Source organism: Sturnus vulgaris, chromosome 6 (assembly GCF_052056855.1).
Source record: "Sturnus vulgaris isolate bStuVul1 chromosome 6, bStuVul1.hap1, whole genome shotgun sequence".
NCBI classification, from domain to species: domain Eukaryota; kingdom Metazoa; phylum Chordata; class Aves; order Passeriformes; family Sturnidae; genus Sturnus; species Sturnus vulgaris.
Window position 1 is genome coordinate 41,965,454 of NC_142248.1, and position 22,573 is coordinate 41,988,026.

The 22,573-nt window shown below is 38.1% G+C and overlaps 1 protein-coding gene across 3 annotated transcripts in view; it reads left to right on the forward strand.

Annotated features, from left to right (window-relative positions):
- Positions 1 to 22,573, forward strand: part of PPP2R5E (protein phosphatase 2 regulatory subunit B'epsilon) — a 70,978-nt gene that overhangs the window by 45,167 nt on the left and 3,238 nt on the right. For 2 of the 3 annotated variants that reach the window (XM_014871359.2, XM_014871360.2), the window contains exons 4-13: positions 7,954 to 8,055; positions 10,643 to 10,735; positions 14,728 to 14,858; positions 14,943 to 15,002; positions 15,624 to 15,732; positions 16,713 to 16,766; positions 16,863 to 16,913; positions 17,750 to 17,869; positions 18,967 to 19,094; positions 20,879 to 20,980. In XM_014871359.2, coding sequence (XP_014726845.1) covers positions 7,954 to 8,055; positions 10,643 to 10,735; positions 14,728 to 14,858; positions 14,943 to 15,002; positions 15,624 to 15,732; positions 16,713 to 16,766; positions 16,863 to 16,913; positions 17,750 to 17,869; positions 18,967 to 19,094; positions 20,879 to 20,980 — 950 coding nt within the window. The remainder of the gene's footprint in view (positions 1 to 7,953; positions 8,056 to 10,642; positions 10,736 to 14,727; positions 14,859 to 14,942; positions 15,003 to 15,623; positions 15,733 to 16,712; positions 16,767 to 16,862; positions 16,914 to 17,749; positions 17,870 to 18,966; positions 19,095 to 20,878; positions 20,981 to 22,573) is intronic. The other variant, XM_088166326.1, reaches the window with a different exon arrangement.

Sequence of the window (22,573 nt, forward strand, 5' to 3'; positions counted from 1 at the left end):
GAGAAGTCTGGATGAATCTCTTTGTTGGTGAGCAACCTTTCAGCTCTCCTACTTGCTTCTTTAGAAATTGTAAACCCGGGCACTGACGTTTGTGCAACATCAGTGTGTGTTTGGCAGCCCACAGGAGATGGCTAATGAAACTCTCTTCAGATACATCTTTTAGAATGGAATGGTGATACTTTGTTCTCTTTTCTAAGTGCTGAAATGCCTCTGGCTTCCCATTGTCATCTCTATCTTTTCTGTAATGGCAAATCGAGTAAAATAAGGCTGTAATTTCTGAACAGCCAAAGTGAAACATCATAGGAGATGTCATGTGGTGTAGAAGCTGTGTTAAGCAACACAGAGAAAGAAACTTGGTTAAATCAATACTCAAATAAACACAAAAAATGCATTTTAAAGGTCAGATTCTGGTTTGGGATTGTTTTTTTCTCCCTCTCTTTTCTTTCTACTGGCAAATCTAGAGAGATTGCATTCAGTTTAGTGCAGGTTTGTCTCAACAGATGTGAGGCCAGAGTCTGTTCAGGAGTTTGTTTGTGACAGACCCATTAAACATAAAGAATATCTTGCTAAGCTGTGATTTTTTTTTAGCATGTTGAGGAACCTATTTTTAGGAAGTGTTCTAGCTGTTAGACTTCATAGGCATTATGGTTTTTATATTTTCTATAGCTTTAGCTGTGTCTTATGACTAAGTATGACATCTTCAGAGTTTCTGTATTAAATGTTCTTGGATAGGGATTTTTCTGCAGGTCAGTCTTACCTCTTTGATTTAACAAAACCCCTGCATTTATGTTCCTGTTGCTTCTTGTGTGTTAGATTTCAAAATAAAATGCTGAATGTCATTTTGAGTTTAAGGGAAATAAATGAAATCATATACTCTCACAAGAATTGAAAAATCATATCCCTTTCTAATGGAAATTTTATATAAGTTCTGGAACTCTGTAAAATATTAAGAATTAATCTTGAGCTTGACTTGACTCGGTGTAAGTGGAACGGATTTTGAAGCCATCTGAAATGCTGGAAGGAAAAATTCATTGTCTTTTGACTGCCCCTCAAAGTTTTTTGATAAAAAATTATCATGTAGGTGCAACCATAATGGAGCAAGCATGCTATTGTTAAAAAACACATTAAAATCACATAATATTTTAAATTCTGTTCTTCTTTCTTTAATGTGAGGGTTATCAATTCTGTAGAAGCAAGAAAAGAATCTATCTTTGATTTTTTTTTTTATGCATCATTTCCAAATACTTTTGTTAGATGTTTTTGTTTTTCGTGTTCTTTATATACCTAGCTTGTATTAAACATACAATGCTTATTAAAAGAAGAGGCACTGATGTTCTGTGCTCCTCACAAAAAATCAGTTGGAGGCAGCTGCTCTTGCAGCAGTTGTCTGTAATTACATTTACCTGTATCCATTATTCCTGTGGTTGGTTACATAGGCCTTGCATCTGTCAGACTTTATCTGCATGACAGTTCAGTGACCAGGTCTAAAGGAAAGAAATAAACTGGAAAAGCACTTTCTTGTTCTAAGAAGCACTTGAGCTTTATTTATTTATTTATTTATTTACTTAAAGGACCTTTACCTCTCCACGCCTTATTTTGGCTGTGTCATCCTCTTAAGTATCTTTAAAACATTTTGTCTACAGACAAGCACAGTGTTAATCTTCTTCTGAGGGGTTGCTTTCCTGGCTTTTGAATTGTATGTTTTGTTCTTTAGTTTGGAGTCCAGGACAGCATGAGTTTTGTAATGCTGTCTAGAGTTCAAGTTCAGGCATGAGCAGGCTTTCACTTGGTCTCCTGCCTGCTCTGAAGGTGAGGGGCTCTTTCTGCTAGTACTGTGCATTAATTTGTTGAAGATACTTAAGCTACTGCTATGATTTTTCAGTATTATATGTATTATAGAATTACCTGGGCACACATTAAATAAAAAATTCCTCTGCTGAATGATCTGAAAACTTTGTTGCAAGAAGAGAGTGATGAATGGGGTTCCTGGTAGGGTACTCAGATACAGTTCAGGTCTAGGTGACCTGGAGAGGAATTGCAGAGCTCCAGTTTCCTGCAGCCCTGGTTGTATCCAAGGCTGCTGCTGGGCTGGGGTCTGGGCTAACACTATTAATTCAGATCCAAAGTGTCATAATCCACCTTGACTCTTGTTAGAGTGAACAAGATTAGAGCAAGGGGTAATGGCTGTACACTGGAAGGAGAGAACAAAGAGCAATGGCTTGAATTTGGAAGGGGACAGGGGCAGATTACATGTTAGGATGGAATTATTTACTGTTGGGTTGGTGAGCCAGTGGCAGAGGCTGCCCAGAGAAGCTGTGGCTGCCCCATCCCTGGAATTGTTTAAGGCCAGGTTGGATGGGACTTGTAGCAGTCTGGTGTAGTGGAAAGTATCTGCCTGTGGCAGGGTGGAAGACAATTAGATGACCTATAAGGTCCCTTCCAACCCAAACCATTCTGTGGTTCTCTGGGACGTTTCAGGGTTTGTAAATTGAGTTTCTTTTGGGAAAAGTATCCACTGCAGGAGTATAGCTACTGCTTTTGTTCAGTGCAGGATATCACTAGAAAGCAGCTCTTCCCTCTAAACATGCATGGTGTGGACATTGCACCTGAGCACCAGCTGTTTTGTCCTACAAACTTGCTCCCGTTGTAGTTCTGCCAGGAGAGGCATTGCTCAAGGATCTCAGGTTTGCTGCCTCCTCATCTGTATGGATGGAAGCTGCTACCACCACTGAAGTGGGTGGATGGCAAGCTAACAAGTTTAGGAGCCCTGATCCAGAGCTAGATTCTTGCAGGTTATTGATTGAATTTTTAGAAGACTTAAAGGTCAAGGGAAAATGAGAACTGTTTTCCCCCCAGCCTGTGATCTGGATTGTTGACTGTGTTCACAATCCAATGTAGTTCATTTTGATGCAGCCAAGTCAAAAGTAATGCTGCTGGGCAAAAGAAGGCACATAATATTAAACCCTGAAAGACTGTATTCAGGCAAGCAGTGGTGCAGAAAAGAACCTGAGCATTGTGGATTGCTTATCATGAGTATCTTAATATGAATTTCTGGTACACTGCACTGTTCAAAGAAGTGAATGTTGATAAATTAATACGACAATATGCAGGAAAAAAAAGAGGGAGACGGTCTGGCTTTTTATATATACCCCAGTGCACTTGTGCACAGGTGGGAGGTCAAAGGAAGGAAGCAAAAATAATCACAGGATTAACAACAAACAGAGAAACCAACAACTGCTTGGGTTTAGGAGCTTTGTTTTTCCATTTAACGACACAGAGGTTGAGAGTTGTCATGTCTATATAAAAATACCGATCTATAGATAGACACATACTGCATATGCAAATATATATACAGGTGTAAAAGAGATCTGGTGGTTTAACAAGAAGCAACAGGGTATCAGGCAGATTCAACCTTGAGATCAGAAGCAGTGCTGTAGTAAAATTAGTGAAACTTTAGGAAAAGAGAGCTGGTGGAACAGTTTATAATCTGTGAAGATAAAATTAGATACTAGATTTTGGAAGATGTTCTTTAGTGAAACTTCTGGGAACAATTCAGAGGGTTTTATAGAGAGATTATAGCTGAGTGGCTGCAGTAGTTGCTTCAGGCTCTAGAATATGTAAATCCATAAACAATATTAAAAAACTCCACATATGCAGATATGTTTCAGAAGGACAAGTCCAGTGCCTTTTCCAGGGGCCAGTCTCCAGGTTAGCATGGCTTCATGTTATGACTTAATTACATTTTATTGCTTCTCTGTTATTATTATGCACAGCAGTTTAAATATTGTGAGCAGAGATACTGGGTTTCAATTTTGTATGTACGTGAGGTTCATTTGGATGATTCCACATATTTTTAATTGAAGAACAGGTGTTCCCTGTAAGCTAAATGGGTATCCACTTACCCTAGTTTTATATAGAGAATATATTAAACTTTGCAGTGTGTGTGCTTGTTTTCATTTCAGCTTTCATTCAGGAAGACTATTACTGATAAAAATCTTTGTTTCAAACAGCACAGAGTAGAAGTGCTCAGCTGCAATTCAATTTGTGAAGTGTTTCTGTTACAGCGTTGTCACTTTTATAGCACTCCAGTGAGGGGCAAAGAGGATTTCTCAAAACATGAATTTTGACTTCAGACTTGAGCCTCTTACCATCTTCTTTTCTAAAAGTTATTTCAAATGTGGTGATAAAGCTTTCTTGAAGCTTGATGCTTCTACCTGTATATTCATAATTTTGTAGTTCCACAATGCTGAGTAGCAGCCATCAGATCTGTTCAGAAATTGCAGCTCACTCTCTAGTGGGGTGCAGAGCAGTCTTCTCTGTCTTGTTTGTTTTTAATGAATTGACATTGACTTGTAATTGCTTGGGAGAGTTTTTGTCTTGCTTCTGGATGGAGTTAGATGTTAGATCAGGTCTTAAGAAGAAATTGTTTATTAAGAGGGCAAGTGAAGCACTGGTAGAGGTTGCCCAGAGAAGTGGTCCTATCTCTGGAAGTGTTCAAAGCCAGGCTGGATGGGGCCTGGAGCAGCCTGGTCTAGTGGGTGGCATCCCTGCCCATGGCACAGCATTGGAACTAGCTGACCTTTAAGGTCCCTTCCAACCCAAACCACTCAGTGATTCTGTGAGTTGTGCCTGACTGACACTGACACAGAGCTCAGAGGTTTCTGTGCATCTCCAGTCTAGAAATCTGTCATTTCAGCATTTGCAGTTTGATCTTGGATGTTTCTGATTCAGAGCCAATGGGTAGATTTAACTGCTTGTTAAATGGTTTCTGGCACTTGGGTGTTCACATTCTGCATGGTGGAGCTGAGGTGGACTTTGTACATCCAGGTTGGTGTGTGCTTCTGAAAGGTACAGCCATGGAGAAGAGGAAGGTGCAGGTGTTTTTGAGGACAGAGAGGGGACATCTGTCTTGATACAACTTTGTAGAATATTAGAGTTCTGGTTTGCCTTCCAAAGAGATCATCTGGGCTTGGAGGCGTTCCTAATCTGTGGCAGACGGAAGTCAGTATTGATCCATAGTCATTTGTGTTGGCTTTGGGAGAGGAGTCGCTGGGGATTGTGTGTGCAGGCTGGCAGGGATGTCCTCTGGCTTGATGATCCAAGAGAGGTCAGGAGAGAAATGATTCAGCTATCCAGCTGAAGGAATTTTGGCATGCTGCTTGGGCCCAGGGATAAATATGAAATAGCTGCCTTATGCCTCTCTGAGAAAAAGTCTTTCCAGATCCAATGTGGTGTGTTCCTGTCTTAGGCTGGTGGCTGTCAGGGTCTCCAATGTACAGCTGGGCACTTCATGCTTGGAAGGACTTGTTGCCTTCAGTTCTCCCTTAGAGGCTTATAAACATTAACCACCCAGAGGCTACTGATTTAGATAAGCATTGCTATAAATTGACACTGCATGTAAATGAGCTATCGTGCTGTGTTGTGGTGATTAATGTAACTGTAATGGCACACATTATCTCCTAAAGTTATGATAACCTGGGGAAATCACTTAAAGATAACCTGTTCTGTCTGTTCTCCTCAGCAGAATATCTGCATTTTGGCTCCACGTAGGTTATCTTTACTCCTAATGCAAAACAGAAAATCAAAGAGAGCAAACTGCATACTAGGACCATATTCTAGCTTGCATTGCATTTACTCCTACATGTTAATTTTCTTATGCAAAAAAACCTGCTTTTGAGTTGCCTTGAGACTGGCATTTTTTAATAGGTACTCTCCAGAAATCATACTAATTTTGTCCCAAGTTCAAGATCCAGGTGTCAGTGCTGGCACTTAACTAATTGTTGCTGAACCTCTCATATTTCTGTCATGTTCGTAAGGCCCTAGCAGGAACTGCTGGAGGCTTGCTTTGACTTAATTTGAGTCTTACAGGAATTTGTCTTTGTTTAGCTTTTCATTCTGAAAGTATGTACTTTGCTTGCAGGTTTTACTTGTGCCATAATTCAGTATTTGTTCCAGTTTCTAAACAAAACAGCTGATGAGTGATCTGTAGGCATAAGTTTTAATAATACATGTATAGTTGAATTTGCAGAAAATTTTCTTCCTTGTTTCAAATGAAATTTAAAGCAGAAAAGGAAAAGAAAAAAGCTGCCTTTGGTTCTCTTAGTTTCTTATTTTGATCCAAATCCTGAGAGAGCTGTGTTTTTTGACTGTGAAGCATTAATAAAAAATGCTTGAGTAAGTATTTTAGAGTCCTAGATATTTGGATTCAAGGTCTGGATTTCCCACTTTTTACTTGGGAATCCTTTGGACTGCCTACCTTCTTTTGTGTTCCACCATAGAAACTCTCTTGCTAATTCTGATCACTCTCCTCCTCTCCCTGCATTTTCATATCAGGGATAGTAGAAGGAGGAGCTCAGGAATCCTTGAGGAAAGACAAACTGTAACATGTGTGTATTCCTGGAATAGTTATTTGACCTCTCATGAGATTAGAAATGTCTCTTTGGGAAGGGGCTCTTGAGAGAAGTGAACGAGTTGAGGAAGAGGCTGGATAAAGCAGAAGAAGATCTCCGAATGAACGCTGGCAGTCACCAGGCTGCTGTGGGTACGGGCAGGGGAGTTCAGCACCCATCAGGGCTGGAGTGGGTCTGTGTCTCTCCAGGCTGAAGGCAATGCTGAGCTTTACAGAGTGGGGCTTCAGTAGAGCCTGCAGGACTGGAACTGCAGTGGCACACACCCTCTTGTGGCAGGAAGGGACAAGTCCCAGCACAAACCAGTGTGGCCTCTTGTTTTCTGTGCTCACTGGTTTGCCTTGGTCACTCTTCTGTGTTCAGTGAATATCCCTCACTCGGGTGCACCACGTGTGCTTCCCTGCACTTACCTCTTTCATCTTTCTGCTTATGCAGTGCCTGAATCTCTTCTGTTTGTCTTGCAAATTCTAAAACTTCACCCTATTTAAATCTGATTTAATCAGTATTTGGATTGTATTTCAACTGTGGGCTTTAAAGTGCCCTTTCTCACTAAGTTGCCAACATACTGAAAATATGCCTTACAAACGAGAGCATTTAAAGGAGCAAAAAAGCTGGAAAAATAAACAAGGGTGCTGAAGAACATACTAGTTTTGTGTCTTAAATAGCTTAGATTGTCTGAACTGCTATGAAGGGGTCATGTATAGATTAGGGGATAACATGCTGCTTTTCCCAGCTGTTTGATTAACCAGCTTAGAGATGGGTCAAATGTGCAGCAGCAGAGTGCAAGGAAGGCACATCATCACCTTCCAAGTGCAGAGAGGCCCTATAGCATGTTTGCAGTTTATCAGATTTGCTGCATAATAAGCTGTACGCTCCACTCAGCACTCTAATTAACCCAGGAAAGCTCTCTGGCTCAGTCTTTGCTGATAGCATGAACCTCACAAAGCCAGGCAGTCTCACCAAAGTGCCTCTAAATAAGATTATGCAAAGTGAGCCAGCCATGAAATAAAATGTAGGCTAAATGTCGAGCAAATACTATTATTTGTATTCATTTATTACCAAGTTCTGTACTTGGCATGAAGTGTCCAGGCATTTAATGTGTGAGTAGCACTGGCAACTCCTTACAAGTGCTGACAGATGAGACCTTAATCATTAATGTTTCTCTGTACAGATGAAAATAACCAAGTGCTGTATGACAACACTTATGAATACGAGTTGATGGTATTTCCTACAGCTCTTAAGCAGTCCTGGCTCCCATTGATGCCCATCAGGATTGGCAATTACATGTTGGTAGGTTCCTCTGGAACATGGTGGCAGACTGGATAATGCTGGGATATCAGAGGAAAGGAGAAAAGCCAAGGCTGGTTGCAGGTTTGTAAAGTGGCAGGTTCCTTAGTCCTGGGCTGTTGCTAAAGATCCTTGTCAGACAGCAGGAAAAGGAAATAGTGTTTAAGTGATGGAGGATAGAGCAGGTACAGATACAGAGTCGTGGAATCTATTACCTGTTTAAAGAATGGATCTCATCCTCCTTTCTTTGTCTTTTCAGGTATCTTGCAATATCTTCAGAACTCTCCCACCTAGTGACAGCAATGAATTTGATCCAGAAGAAGATGAGCCCACCTTGGAGGCATCGTGGCCGCATTTACAGGTTTTTGATTATTTACCTCAGAAGAAATTCTTGTAGTTGTTTAGTGCCTCTAATAATTTTCTCAGCTTTTTTTTAACCTGTGAATCAGAACTAGTCTGTGAGACACTAACATTTATTAATACTGTTTGTGATTCTAATATAGTACCTGCAGAGATGGGGGAGAACTTCGTGATATTTGCAAAATGTTAAAGCTTTCTTTCAAAATTATATTGATGGTGTCCCTCGTATTCCTGTTTTCCTTCATTGATTTAAAAATTATTTCGCTTTTCCATCTGCTTTGATGCACAAGTGTTTTTCAACAACTTCAGTATGAGCATTGTGAGGATGACACTGCTGGCAGTTTTGCTTTATTGAGGGTGGTTAATATTCATACAAAAGTGCACAGGTGTTGGCAGCTGATCAGAAAAATGAATGAGAAGCTGCATCCCTATCTAAGTCCTCCTTCCTCTCCTAGAGGCTTGCTCCCAGGTGTTTGGAGCAGGATTCAGGTTCACTGAGTAGCATCCTTTCCTCTGAATTTCAGTTGTCAAAACAAGGGATTTTGAGACCCCATGTGGAGTAACACCGCATGCAGCTCTGGAGTTACTAGCACAGGAAAATTGTGGACCTGTTGGACTGGGTCCAGAGAGAAGGATCAGAATGATCAGAAGGCTGGAGCCACCTGTGAGCACAGGCTGAGAGAACAGGAGTTGTTCATCCTGGAGAAGGCTCCAGGGAAACCTCACTGCAGCCTTCCAGTACTTGAAAGAGAGCTTGTAAAAAAAGAATGGAGAGTGACGTTTTACACAGTCAGATAGTGATAGGACAAGGAGAGATTCAGATTACACTTTATTAAGAAGTTCTTGACTTGTGAGGGTGCTGAGGCACTGGCACAGGTTGCCCAGAGAAGCTGTGGCTGCCCCATCCCTGGAAGTGTTGAAGGCTGGGTTGGATGGGGCCCTGGTTGAAATGGGCAACCTGGTCTTGAGAAAGGTGTCCCTGCCCATGGCAGGGGAAAATGAGATGATCTTTAAGGTCCTTTCCAACCCAAAGCATTCCATTGGTCTGTGATTTTGAATGAAAAACTAAACTGGAGAAAGCATCATTGATACTGATGCAGTAAATTCCTTTATAGAAAATACAGATGAAGATCTTGTGTGTGTTAGTCAGGATAATGACTCACACACCACTGGGAAATTTACAAGAAGTTTGCTTGAGTAACAGTTTGTGGAGTTTGGGAATTTTTGTGAGAAAAGGAGTAAAATTGATCTCAGCCTGAAATGAGAGTTTTATTTTACAGTTGCATGCACAATCCTGTGAGCAGTTTGCTTCACTCTTTTGTGCTCTCTAATTCAGAATCTGTTGAAATGTAGGTTCGTCCCTCATTTATATTTAAATTTCACAAAAAATAAGAATCTTCAAAACGTCAAGGCAGCTCTGAGGAGCTTTGCCTGCCTGGAAAGAGCACATTCAGTGACACTGGTGCTGTAGTTCAAAAAGTCATTAACTTGCATGGAAATGATGGAATTTCTTATCCAGTGGATGACTTACCATTGTCAAGAAGAAATTCACCAAAGCGTTTGTGAAAAGTCGATGGAATTGATTTCCTGATGATTTAATGTTGGTGTTATGTAAGCTGTCACTTTTTTCTAAACCTCTCTCCTGCTTTTTGATTTCCTATTGCTTCCTTGGAGAAGTCAGAGAATGCTGTTATAAAGTAGCAGCAGCAGTTTTTCATGGAAAAGTTTAAAATTATTTTAAAAATGTAATTTTAAGCTTCCTTTCTCCTTTCAGTATCAATATTCATACTCACTAAAGACAAAAGAGGAAAAAGTTTTCAATGGCTGCTCTTTATGAGAAGGTTCTGCAAAGAGGATGGGTGGCTGGTAGCTCATTACCAGTGACAGATCAGAGCTGCTGTCTTATGAGGCCACAGCAGTCTCTGTTTCACTTCACTTCCTTGTTCCCTGGTTTTTATACTCTTCTTTTTCTGCACTAAATGAAAAGTCTTGCTGTCCCACTGAAGAGTTCAGGCAGAGATGGAATTGCATGAAAATAAGCAGATTTTCTCCAGCCCTGAGGCTAATCCTTACAGTAAATTAGGAACTTCTGAATAAATTCTGGTTTGTATTCTTCTTCTGTGTTTCAAGTTGTACTAGAACACTACTCTGAGCAGTTTCTAATTTAATTTAAATATTTCCAGCTGTTTTGCCCACCCCTTCAGAATTGTAATGTCTGTATTTGATGTGACTTCAGCAGTTCAGAGGGCAATTTAAATGTGCTTCCCAATCACTCTAGGAAGCTTTACAAGATGATAACAAGTATTACAAGATGGCAGTGCTTGTTCTTGGTGATGAAATGCCTTTGACTGGAGTTAAATAAGCAAAGGCAGCTTAAAAAGATCATGTAATTAATTTTAACTAAAGGGTGGCAATTCGAAAAAGGAGAAAAATATTTTCCTTTTTTTTAAACCCCTTTTCTGACCCTTTGTACTGGAGAAAAATAAGCATTTATTCTTCTAACAAAATAATTTAGGGAAATACTAAAAATATAAAGCGTAATCAAGTCACAAACTAAACCCATGTTTTGTTTATTTTTTCTTTTGCAGCTTGTATATGAGTTTTTCATACGATTTTTGGAAAGCCAAGAATTTCAGCCCAGCATTGCCAAAAAGTACATAGATCAGAAATTTGTATTGCAGGTAAGCTGGTGTGTTTTCTTTAAGGCTTAGTGTTGCTTTTGAGAAAAAAAATCCTTTAAAAAGATTTTGTTTAGAATTTGAACGTGTAACTTCATTTGCAACAGAAAAAGGCTAAACCAGCATCTACAATGAAAGTTTTCAATCTATGGAGGTAGTGGAAAACAGTGTGTATGTGTTTGTATGTCAGTCTCTGTTGCTATAGATACATCAAATAGATGGTTTGGATCCAGTTTTGGAACCTCAATCAAAATACTTGACTTACTGCTTTTGAGATGGAGCTGAAACAGTAACTGTTGAAAAATGCAAGGTTTGCTACCAAGTTGTCTCAAAATGCTGTTCTCTCTCTCTAGAGAGACAACACCAGTTTTAATGTGTCTTAGTATTGTTTACACAAACAGATGTGCTTGAAGGAAATTGTTTTCTGGGATAAGCCAGGACACTCCACAGATACATTTTTTTTGTCTTCAGATTTGAGAACAGGCCTGTCTTGGGTCTTCTTTTCCCTTAGTGAGTTTTTGTATAACTGCAAAGTCAGAAAGAACTTTGTGCTTGATGCTGTCTGTAGCTTGCTTTTGAAATCAGGGGAATTTAGAAAGATTCCTATTTAGTTAGAAAAGGGAGTTCCTTGCAGGCTGACACTTGAATGAAAAACCAACTAGAGTTGGCAGGAGATACTCAGCATTTCAGAAGACCTTTCTCTTGCCCCTTAGCACTCATGGAGCTTTTATTTTTCCCTGTACTGCTCAGGCAATAAAAGTTGTGCTTTTACTGTTCATGTGTGTTGTTTGGATGAAGAATACCTGAAAAACGTAGTGAAAAGAGCAATTTCTGTCCTTACATTCAAAGTTTCAAAGAAGAGAATTCAGTTTCCTTCTCTGTATCACAAGACCTTCTTCATCCTATGAAAGCAATAGTATATACTTATATTTTTATTTTATCCATCTCCTAAACACAAGAGCATTTTTAATCTGGATCAAACCTCTGGTGGTTTCCTTTTTGTTCATCTCAGTACTGATTTGACAAGTAGATGCACCAATATGTTCATCCAGTACCTGGAGGAGATGAAAGAATATGCATGATAAATCACTCCTGACAGGCTTTTCCAGGCTGGTTTTAGTTTGATTAGATAGAGCAGGATTGCATTAGGATGAATGCATGTGCTGTCCTTCAAAATCTAGTAAAAATAATTCTTAGATGCTCCTGTTGTGTGCTGCTGAACTTGGTCATGACTGGCAACATCCCACTCACACCCTTTGAAGACATTCAAAGCTGTCAGTTTGGCACAGGAGAATGGGTCTAAACCAAGGACTTATATATTTTTTTTAAAGTCCTGCTAGTTTTCATTTAATCTGCTAAATGGAAGAATAGTATGTACTGAAAGAGGGGAATATGAGATTCTAAAACCTACATATCAGAAAACATGATATGACAATTAAGAGGTCAAAGGAGTTCTAAGGATTCCTGTGTTCTTGCCAGGTGGTTTGGTGATGCATATTTTTATATTGCTGTGCAGAGTGTGTCATGTTAAAATTCACATTATTTTATAAAAAATTCTATTCAGCCATATACATACATATATATGTATATACAAGAAAGTAGGTATATTTCCATGTGTGCAAATAGGAACTGGGGTGTCCTTCCACTTCCTGTTGTATTTGTTGTGTGTCAGGAGTAACTCCTGAGTATCTGCAACTGAGATCCCTTACACAAGAAAGCCATTTGGGACTTAAGAATATTAAGCATTTTGGTGTCTTGTGACACTGACAACACAAGTGGGACATTTGGAGTATTTGGAATCAGCTTTTCCTCAAAATTAATCTTTCATGTTCTTTTTTTTTTAAATTTTAATGAAGTGTTTCTTTGCAGTAAGGATGCCTATGTGAAAAAAGTATATTAAAATGTTACAGCTTTTTAATGGACTTTTTTCAAACTTTTTGCTTGTTTACTTGCTTTATGGTTTGGGGTTTTTTTTTTAAGTATTGCTGTGTTTCTGGCTTTCAGCTGTATGTTTTAATAAAATACTGTATTTAACAGTGTAGCTGTTCATTTCTAAATCCTGCTTATGTACAGTTTGAAATGGTTGGCAGTGGTTGCTAAGAGACATACTACTCAAATATATCCACAAGTCTGTGTTATGTAGGTTGCTATTTTGGAAAATTAATTTCCCTTTTCTATGTATGTTTAGAATAGTCAACATAAATTATGGAAGTCTTGCAGCTTATCCATAAAAATAAGACTTTATTGTTGAAATCTAATAACAAATTGGACATAGCAAAATAATTGTCTTTTTTTTTTTTTTTTAATGAGAGACTGGGTCTTAGTTTAGCAGTGTTTCCAGAGAGGATCTACATAAGAGAACTGGAAATATAAATACTTTCAATCCAGTAAGAAAACAAAAAACATAAGTGCTTCCAGCTGTTTGCTGTCTTAGGCTGAAATGTGCTATTTGGGGAAGGATGAGGTGACTATTTATTTATTTAAATCTAAAACTAATTGGACAAAGCAATGTGTTTATAACCTCTGGAGGGCATCTGACAAACCTTCATGTACTTCCCTCATGAAATTCCCACCACAGATTCTTACTGCAGGGAAAATACAGTGAGGTCTCATTGCAAGCTGCAGAAATGTTCAAAACAATGAGAAAGAATGTGTGCATCATCCAAGACCTGGATGTTAGAAAGCAAAATCCCAGACAGCCTAGAAACTTTAATCATATTTTTTCCTATCTTTTTCCACCTCCTCAAAGTTGTGTAGCAGTTTAACAGACCATGCACACACTGACATATCTACTTGTAATAGGTATTTATAATTTATCTGTTTGTGAATCTAAGATAATTTTGTTTTCTGCCACTCCTGTAATGATTTTCTGACAGCATCTTACTCATTTGTAAGACCTGTTTGACAAACTATCTTTATTTCTCCTGTAAGACAGGTACTGGTTGACAGTTACTATTTTTTTTTCATGCAATACAGATAGTGGTTGCTTATGATTACTGGAAATTACCTAAAATTCCCTGCTTTCTGCACATTTGTGGCAGTTGGTTGTGCTTTTTGCTTTTAAGTAAAGTACCTCTGAATTTATTCCAAACATCCACCAGAATAGCCAATGTTGTGGTGTCATAAAAAAATAAAGAAGGTGGCCAAGGGAAAGCTCATAGTTTTGTGGCAGAGGATTCAAGGGGAACAAAGATCTGCAGTTGATATTCCTGCTGCTCATTTCATGCAGCTTCAGGTGTCAGTGTTTGGGATATATTTTGTACAAGATACTAAAACACCTTCTCTCTTGAGTCTCACATAACCATTTTGCTGTTTATTTAAGAGCTACTTAGTAAATGTGGATTTTCTGTTGTTGGGGTTTTTTTTCTTTGTTCATAGTTTCGTTTTGGTTTTTTTAATTGGCAGTGATAATGAAATCACCATTTTATTCAGAGTGAAGGATTAATTCTCTCTGATGCTTTTGATCTGTGGCAATTGGTGGAGATCCTGTAACAGCAGATCCAGTGCTGGCCTGGACTTCCCTGTTGAGTGTTTCCACAGCATGGAGGCCACACAGTCACTAGGAAGGCTTAAGAGCTCATCATATAAATTACAAGCAATTAAAAAAATGTGACCTTGACACAATGTTGTGAGAACAAACTATTAGATCAAATGAGGATCTTCTGGTTCTGCAGAGTCAGGGAATGGTGGATGGTGAAAGGAAAACTGTCTTGCCATGTTTATTTTTGGGGAGAAGGAAGGCAGCGTTTTGGAGCTAGTTGATCACAAATTTATTATTTTGAGTTTTGTGATGTTGTACTAAGGTTCCAGCAGATTTTTTTAATACTGGATAGCTACTCCTTGGGTACCATGGATGTTTCTTTCTTTCTTTTTTGTTTTTTTTTTTTTTTTTTTGTGAATTCAGTTTCATACAGAAGTTTGTGTGTCCTACTTGTCAAATGTCTCCTGTTTCAGTTCTCTTTTTTTTTTTTTTTTTTTTTTTTTTTCTAACACAGCTGTTGGAGCTGTTTGACAGCGAAGACCCTCGAGAACGAGACTACCTAAAAACAGTCTTGCACAGAATTTATGGCAAGTTCCTGGGTCTTAGAGCATTTATCCGAAAACAGATTAATAATATTTTTCTACGGTAAGTTGTGGAAGAAGTTGCTTTTCGCTTATGAATGCTTTAGGAAACTGATATATCGCTTATATTTAACTTTTCTTTTTTTAGATTTGTTTATGAAACTGAACACTTCAATGGCGTAGCTGAACTGTTGGAAATTTTAGGAAGGTAAATAAGTCTTTATTTATTATCTAACTCAGACTTCCCTTGTGGACACGTCAGGATAGTGTCAGATTCGGAAAAAGTATTATGATAATCCCTGATTCTGAAAACAGATGTGTGCACATGCTCATCTTTAAGCCCATGTGCAAATCTCTGTCACATCCTTGCCAAGAATATATAACTACATTGAAGTTACAGCCAAAGTGTTGGATTGATTTTATGTGTATGAGTGCATTAAATACTCCTTACATGCTGGAGGATTATTTTCTTCTGTGCACACTTAGCAGAGTGAATGTTCTGAGTGAATCTAATTTTGGTTGGTTAATTACTTGAGACCACCTTGCTTACATAAATTTACAGACCACACAGACAAGGTCTTATCTGTTTGGCAGCAGGTTTGTGCAGCTGTTTTTGTGATTATTCCTAATGGGAGCTGGATTGCTACCTAGATATGTAGTGCCCTGCTAATATAAAGCAGGAGGACCAAAGTCAGCACCTGTTTACAAGTGCTATTTGTAAACAGGTGCTGACTGCTAAATATATTTTAATCTAGAAACTGCTTGTTCAGACCTTAGTATTGCTGTCTGTGGTGATGACACTAATAAATATTTCTTTTCTAATTTCCAGTATTATCAATGGTTTTGCTTTACCTCTCAAGGCAGAGCATAAACAGTTTCTGGTGAAGGTGCTGATCCCTTTACACACTGTCAGGAGTTTATCACTCTTCCATGCACAGGTAGAAATTACGAAAATATTTTCTGTTCACTAAGAATTATATGTATATTTTTTGAGGTTGCTTTTTAAATTTAATTGCATGCACATAAAAAGTGGGGGAAATTCTAACTGTGAAAAAAATACAATAGAATTTTTCAAAACTATTTCAGTATCCTTTGTATGATAAATACATAGCTTTTGTTCTGATTAGATAGTTGAAAGCATAACATACATCTGGAATATTTTGGAAATTTTATTTAGTAATTAAGCTGCCTCTCTAGGTTTTCTTCTCTGCTCTTTTCTCATTCTCACAAGTTTGCATTTCCCATTCTCTCTCTCAAGAGGATGTTTGGGTTTCCTTAGTCTTGTGCTGTCAAGGCTCTTCTTCACCCTGGCAACCTTCTGAATACTAATTCCCACATTTTTTCATTTCATATTCTCCCTCATGGATTCCTTAATACTGCATTTATGCTCTCATACGTCTTTTTATACCTCCAGCTTACATGATGTAATTTTCCCTCTGATAACTGCTACCTGTTGCCTTTCTCTCTCATTTTCAGATAGTGCAGTATTTCTTATGGTGATAAAGCTCTGCTTTCTAAGTATGTTATTCCAGGTTTTAGCTGTGTCGACTCATCTTGCAAAAACTCTCACGACTTTGCTGTATAAAATTAGTAAAAAGACACAGCTTAAGAGATTAGCAGAAGCTTCAAAACATTGCTTGTATGACTGCATTTAGAACTCCAAGTTGTTCTGGTTTTTATTTTATATACTACATTGTCACTCTAATTGTTCTTGTAAAGTGTCCTCTTGTTTCTTATAAACTGAATTTTGAATGGATTTGCACAGGGCAAACTGTGCATCTCAGTCTAAAATTGGATGTAGTTTGAGACAGCTGAATAGCATCTTGCCTTAAGTGTCTCTTTTTAAAAAAGTTGGGGTTTTGTGGTTTCTTTGTAGAAATGTTCTGATTTTGTTTTTGTAAATTCTTCCTCTTCACAGCTGGCGTATTGCATAGTACAGTTTCTGGAGAAAGATCCCTCGCTCACAGAACCAGTAAATATTTCTTTCATACTTTTTTTTCGAACTATGAATGGCTTACCCTATAGAGAGAAAAGTAAAAAATCTAATTTGTTTTTCATTCTAATTTAGGTCATTAGAGGTTTAATGAAATTCTGGCCAAAAACCTGCAGTCAGAAAGAGGTAAGTCATATGCTATTATTACAAAAAAAAAAAAGAAAAAAAAAGAATTATATTACTCTAAAATATAATAAGCAAGGAATCTTTAAATAATTCATGGTTGATAGCACATACTGTGCTGAATCTTGGTATTCTTTCTTGTAGATGATTTTTCAATACTGTAATTCTAGTTTTTTGAACAGTTTTGACTGTGAAAAGTTTGATAACTCTGGTTTTTATTCACATTTATTCACTTCTGCAGAGAATTTTTTAGAAAGGAGAAAATAAATATTGTTGAGCATAGGTTGAAAAACTCTGTCAGACTTGAAATTGTTTATCTGAAGGCAGTATTTTTCCAGTGAGGATGAAAGATACTTTATATGGTGTTACCTACTAAACATGTAAAAGATGCAGTTAAGCATATACATTTTTGTTTCAGATGCAAATCAGAGTTTCCCTAATGAGGCTTTATGAAACAGTAAAACTGTTACTTTGAATATTGCTCTCAAAAATTAAGTAAAATTAAGAGAATCTCCTTAGTTATTGAAGTTTAAGCCTTGGTTGTTCATATCTTTGTATGAGATGATGTATTCAGCATGGATGTATGTACTGGTGCAATTCCGAATTTCATTCAAAATACTTTAAATGCAGCACTTGAAGAAGAAACTTGTCCTTGTTTTAAGGGACTGAGTCCAAAAGCTGCCAACATAGAACTGATTACATTTTTTGAGAGCGGGTCTCACTGAGCTAGTGAGGTTTCCATTTCTTCCTGAAGCAGTAGAATTTGAAGGTTTACCAGCATTCTGCAGAATGAGATGATTTGGAGGCTTTAAATTCAATGCTTTCTTTTTTGTCTTTAGGTCATGTTCCTAGGAGAGCTGGAGGAAATCTTGGATGTAATTGAACCATCACAATTTGTCAAAATCCAGGAACCCTTGTTTAAACAAATTGCCAAGTGTGTCTCTAGCCCTCATTTTCAGGTCAGTGGTAGAGGTTATTGTTTGTATAGGAATGTATAGTCTCAGTTTCAAACATAACTCCCCTCAGATGTAAATATTATTTTATGTTATGTTTTTAAATACTTGTCCTCTGTGGAAGAGGGTATGCTGGGGTGAAAGGTTAGGTGTGAGCTGCATGAATAACTTGTTAGAGGTGTTTGGGGTTACAGCACAGAACTTTCCTTCTGAGCCCCTCACAAGTCCTTGACCTGTGTCCAAGCAGGCTTTGAGTCCTTACTGTGGGTGACAGGTGCTGGCCCAATAGATCAGGGAGGATGAATTTGCTCCCTGGTTTTGGTGCAGTGTTGTGCAGTTCTTGTTTTCTGACCTGCTTCCTTCTAACCATGTAACCATGTGTCTGGTTAGAGGTGACACAAACTGTAGCCTATTTTAATCACATTGTATAATGGGAGGAAGGGGAATGAATGGGATGTAAATGCATGTGTGAAGAGGATATAGAGTTCATGGCCTGTAGTGTCTCCATATTAAGCCCAGTGATCTGTCCTGGCACAAAGACAGATGTGACTTTTCAGCTTTTCCTTGGACTACATCTTTCTTTAAATCATAATTCAGATCAGCATGCTCCTTCCTAACCCCCCGCTCCTCTCCAGGGTGAATACTGTCCTTGGTACCTTCCCCACACTTAAGATTTCTCCTTTCTTATCCAGCCCAGCTACTGGGCCTTTCCCTGTCTCCTTCCTCTGGTATCTCAGCACTGATGGGTTTTTTCCAGCTGCACCCTTCCTGATTTTCAGGGAAAGGGTGATGTGAAGTCTCTCTGTTCTTCCTTCCCCTCCTCAACTGTAACACTGATGCTGTTTCTGCATCCAGTCTTCAGTGAGCAGAAACACATTGCTCAGGAAATGGAGAGAGAGTGGGTGCTGTGGGATCAGAACTACAGGATAGAAACTTAATTCCATTAATGCATGTCATGGTACTGATTTGAATGTAATTCCAAAACTAATGACTCCCGTTAGCTCATCTTTGTGGAGTTTGTCTGTGATTTGTTTTTCCTTCAGGAAATCACAAAATTACAGGTCTCTGAATTCCTGTTAATATTTTATTTCTTTGACTCAAAGGTGGCTGAAAGAGCGCTGTATTATTGGAATAATGAATACATCATGAGTTTGATAGAGGAGAACTCAAATGTTATACTTCCCATCATGTTTTCCAGCCTTTACAGGATTTCTAAAGAACACTGGAATCCGTAAGTTTGTGCATTTACACTTGTATCTTACAATTTGACATCCTACTGATAAAATTAGGGAATGTCTGCTGAAGAAGATCTGAATGGGAGAGATGCAGACTCAAAGCTGCTCTGAGCAAGTGCAACTCTGTTAATGCCAGTATATATTAGTCTGCACTTGTGCTTGTCTCAGAGTTTTTAATTAACTGGTATGTGTACAAAAATCACTACCTTGTGGGATAAAAATAGGCCTCTCACAAGTTGGAAAAAAGAAGAAATTAAATGTTACATTGTTATTGAAGGAAAAATGTTGCTCATCAAGTGTGTCTCCTACGCAGTTTTTTTATAAACCGGTTGGCTCTTAAGCCTGATTGTAAATTGTCTGGAAGAATATCACTTGGCATTAATAAAGCTTTGTGGCTGTATCACCAACTGATACCTCTGGGAGACTTTTGGTGTTGGCATTTTTTTAAATATCCATGAAACGTACTGACAGTATATTCTTAGATTGGGTTGTTTTCTAAATTCATTTAAATACAGCTATTCTCTATGACAATAATTGAGCAGTTACTTTATACTGATGTCGTGATAATTAGGCAATTTTATTTTAAACTGAATGACCTAGTAAAAAGTGTTTTCATGAAAAATTATATTAAAGTTAGATGACTTATATCCTATATTTTAGTTGGAAAGTTTTTCTAAGTCAAAATGATTAGCATTTAGTAAACCCAGTATTTTTAAGAGCTCTGCTCTGGTCAGGTCCCAGTTGCTTTTAGACCTTACTGTAAAATGTTTCATCTTTTCAAACATTGGTATTTTTGTTCTCAAGTTTGTATGTTTACATGACAAATCTAATGCTGCTGGAAAGCTTCTGTAAATTAACACTGGTCACAAAAGGACACTTTCCATGGCACAGTGCTACAGTGCAAGTCTCCAACCTTTTATATTAAGCACTGGGATGCTTCTGGTAATGAGAATATTCCAGTATCCCAGTTCACAGAGTTCTCATACCCATAGAAATTTTGTTACATGAACCAGGTAAAGACCCATCTAAAAATAAAGGAGATATTTAAAGAATTTTTATATTTATAAGAAAATTTTTCATGTAGCAACAAAAATGAAAGTTTATTTAAAGAGATGAGAGACAGGGGTGCGTGGGAAATGGCACATAGTTTGTGTGCTGTAAGGATTAGCTCCAAAGGTTCCTGGCACTTGTGCTGTTGATTCACTGCCTCCTGGCTGAGGAGCTGCTTCTTCAGCAGCCCTTGGTCTGAATATGACAGCCAGAGTAGTGAATCAGGAACTGTGAAAGGGAAAATGAATATGAACTATATGAGCACAAGGAAATCACTCTTGCAATACAGCTTTGTATTTTGCATAGATGCACTGAATATTCAGCTTCATAGAAGAGTCATAAGGAAATATGAATCACTTTCATTTTGTGTTTGAATTCTATTCCTTCTGCCAGCATTGATGATTTGAATCACTGAAGTTGCATTCAGAATTGCTCCACAGCATGAGGGAAGAGACTGCAGTTATATGCAATAGCTTTCTGTTGTTGCCTTTTGCCCTGGAGTTTTGGGCTGCTCCCTTTCAGTAGTCAGTAGGGACATGAAAGCTGATTCTCACCTTTAAGTATGTTAATCAAAAGTAGTTTCACTGAAATCGAAGAATTTACATAACCATACTTGCAGGAACAGAATTGGTCACAGAAAGGCTGGGAAGAGAAGACACTTTTTATTTCACGTTTGATTTCGCCTGAAACTAATGGATTCCTTTCTTTCTTCTTTCTCCATGTTTCACAGGGCTATTGTGGCTTTAGTCTACAATGTGTTGAAGGCATTTATGGAGATGAACAGCACCATGTTTGATGAGCTGACAGCCACTTACAAGTCAGATCGTCAGCGGTAACTTTTAAAGCTTTTTTTTGTCAGCTGTGCACACGGCCTGCAGTTTAGTTCTCCCCTTACACTCAGGTGCAATTGCAGAATCTCAGACAAAATAGGCACTGCCCCATTTTTGCCCTTGCCTGCTCGTTGGGCTTCTCATTGCAGGATGGGAGATTGTGTGCAGGTTGTTCTTTAGCCTTTATTTAATACAGTATCCATTGCATCGCTTGGGAATCCACATTCCTCATGTAATTCCTTTTTGACTCCACATTCCAAAACACTTAAGTGTATCAAGATCTTGAATAATAAAAGGAAAACAAGAGTTTAAAGGTAACATTTGCTTAAAGACTTCAAGAAAAAAAAGTTACACTGAGGTTTGGAAAGAGACATGAGGGAAACCGGTAAGATTTGATTTTCCAAATTGCTGTTTGGATGTGGTCTTAAAGCAGAGAGACATCTCTCAGTCTTTTTATTTCTTTTTCAGAGATCCTGCTGTATCTGTCATATATATAAAATATATAATAAAATATATCTTTCAGTATGGAGGATCCATTAAATACACCACTCATAGAGGCATTTGTTCAAATCCGGTGTCTTCTTGTCTCTTCTCCTATTTTCCCTAACCTTTATTTCTCCATTACACTGCAGCATCTTTTCTGAAAAGTTTCACCTTATGCAAAGATTAGGTGAAAAAAGGAGCAAATTTTAGGAACTTTGAACAGTTTTCAACTTCATTTAAGTCATACTGGGCTCCCCCAAGCAATGCAAAGGGCACTGCATGTCAGCAGGGGTTTTTAGGGCAGTCCAGCCTTAAAAGTCTCTTGGCTGTTGTAGTTTTTTTGACTTGTGTGACTTGAGTTACACTGATCTTTCATTCCACTTTGTTTTATAGCCCAAAAAATCTGCACATAACAGGCTAGTTCATTAATATGGTGTTTGACTTTTAGAGACTTGTTTGAAAATAAATTTTAACTAAGAAGCCATATATTCTTGATATGTGTTGATAAATAAGTGCTAATCTCATAGTGCAGTTGAGACAAACTGTGTGGTTTCCTTGCAAAAAGAGAGTTTTAGGACAGATCATCTAATCCAGTTATTCACTAAAGCAGCTTGGTGACCTGAATAAATCTGTGGTTGTACTTTGCCCCTTAAGACGAGAAATTCTACTCTGAACAGGACCAGACACTGCAGTGGTGTGTGCCATGTCTGGATAATGGGGAAAGTTTCGTGGCTGAACTGCACGAATAATTTGTTTTGCACCTGCTGACACTGTATTTCTTACCAAGGCTGGTGCTAACCATTTCACCATTTTTATTTACTTCTTATAATTTTAAAATCTGAATGTATAAACCAGAATATTTACTTTAATGCTTTCAGAAAAATCTTAGCATCTTAATAAAACCACATTTCAAAAGGGTAGCTTTGATACCACTTAAAAACTTGAGGAGAAATACGTTCAATATTAATGGCTATGATAGGTCAAATAGGTAAGTTGGATGAGGTGATCATCCTCTAACAGACCTTTAGGTAAACAGGCTTGTATTTCCTAATGGTTAGAAGATAAATATTGGTAAGTAGCCTGAAAATGTAAGGCTATTTCACTTATTCTTG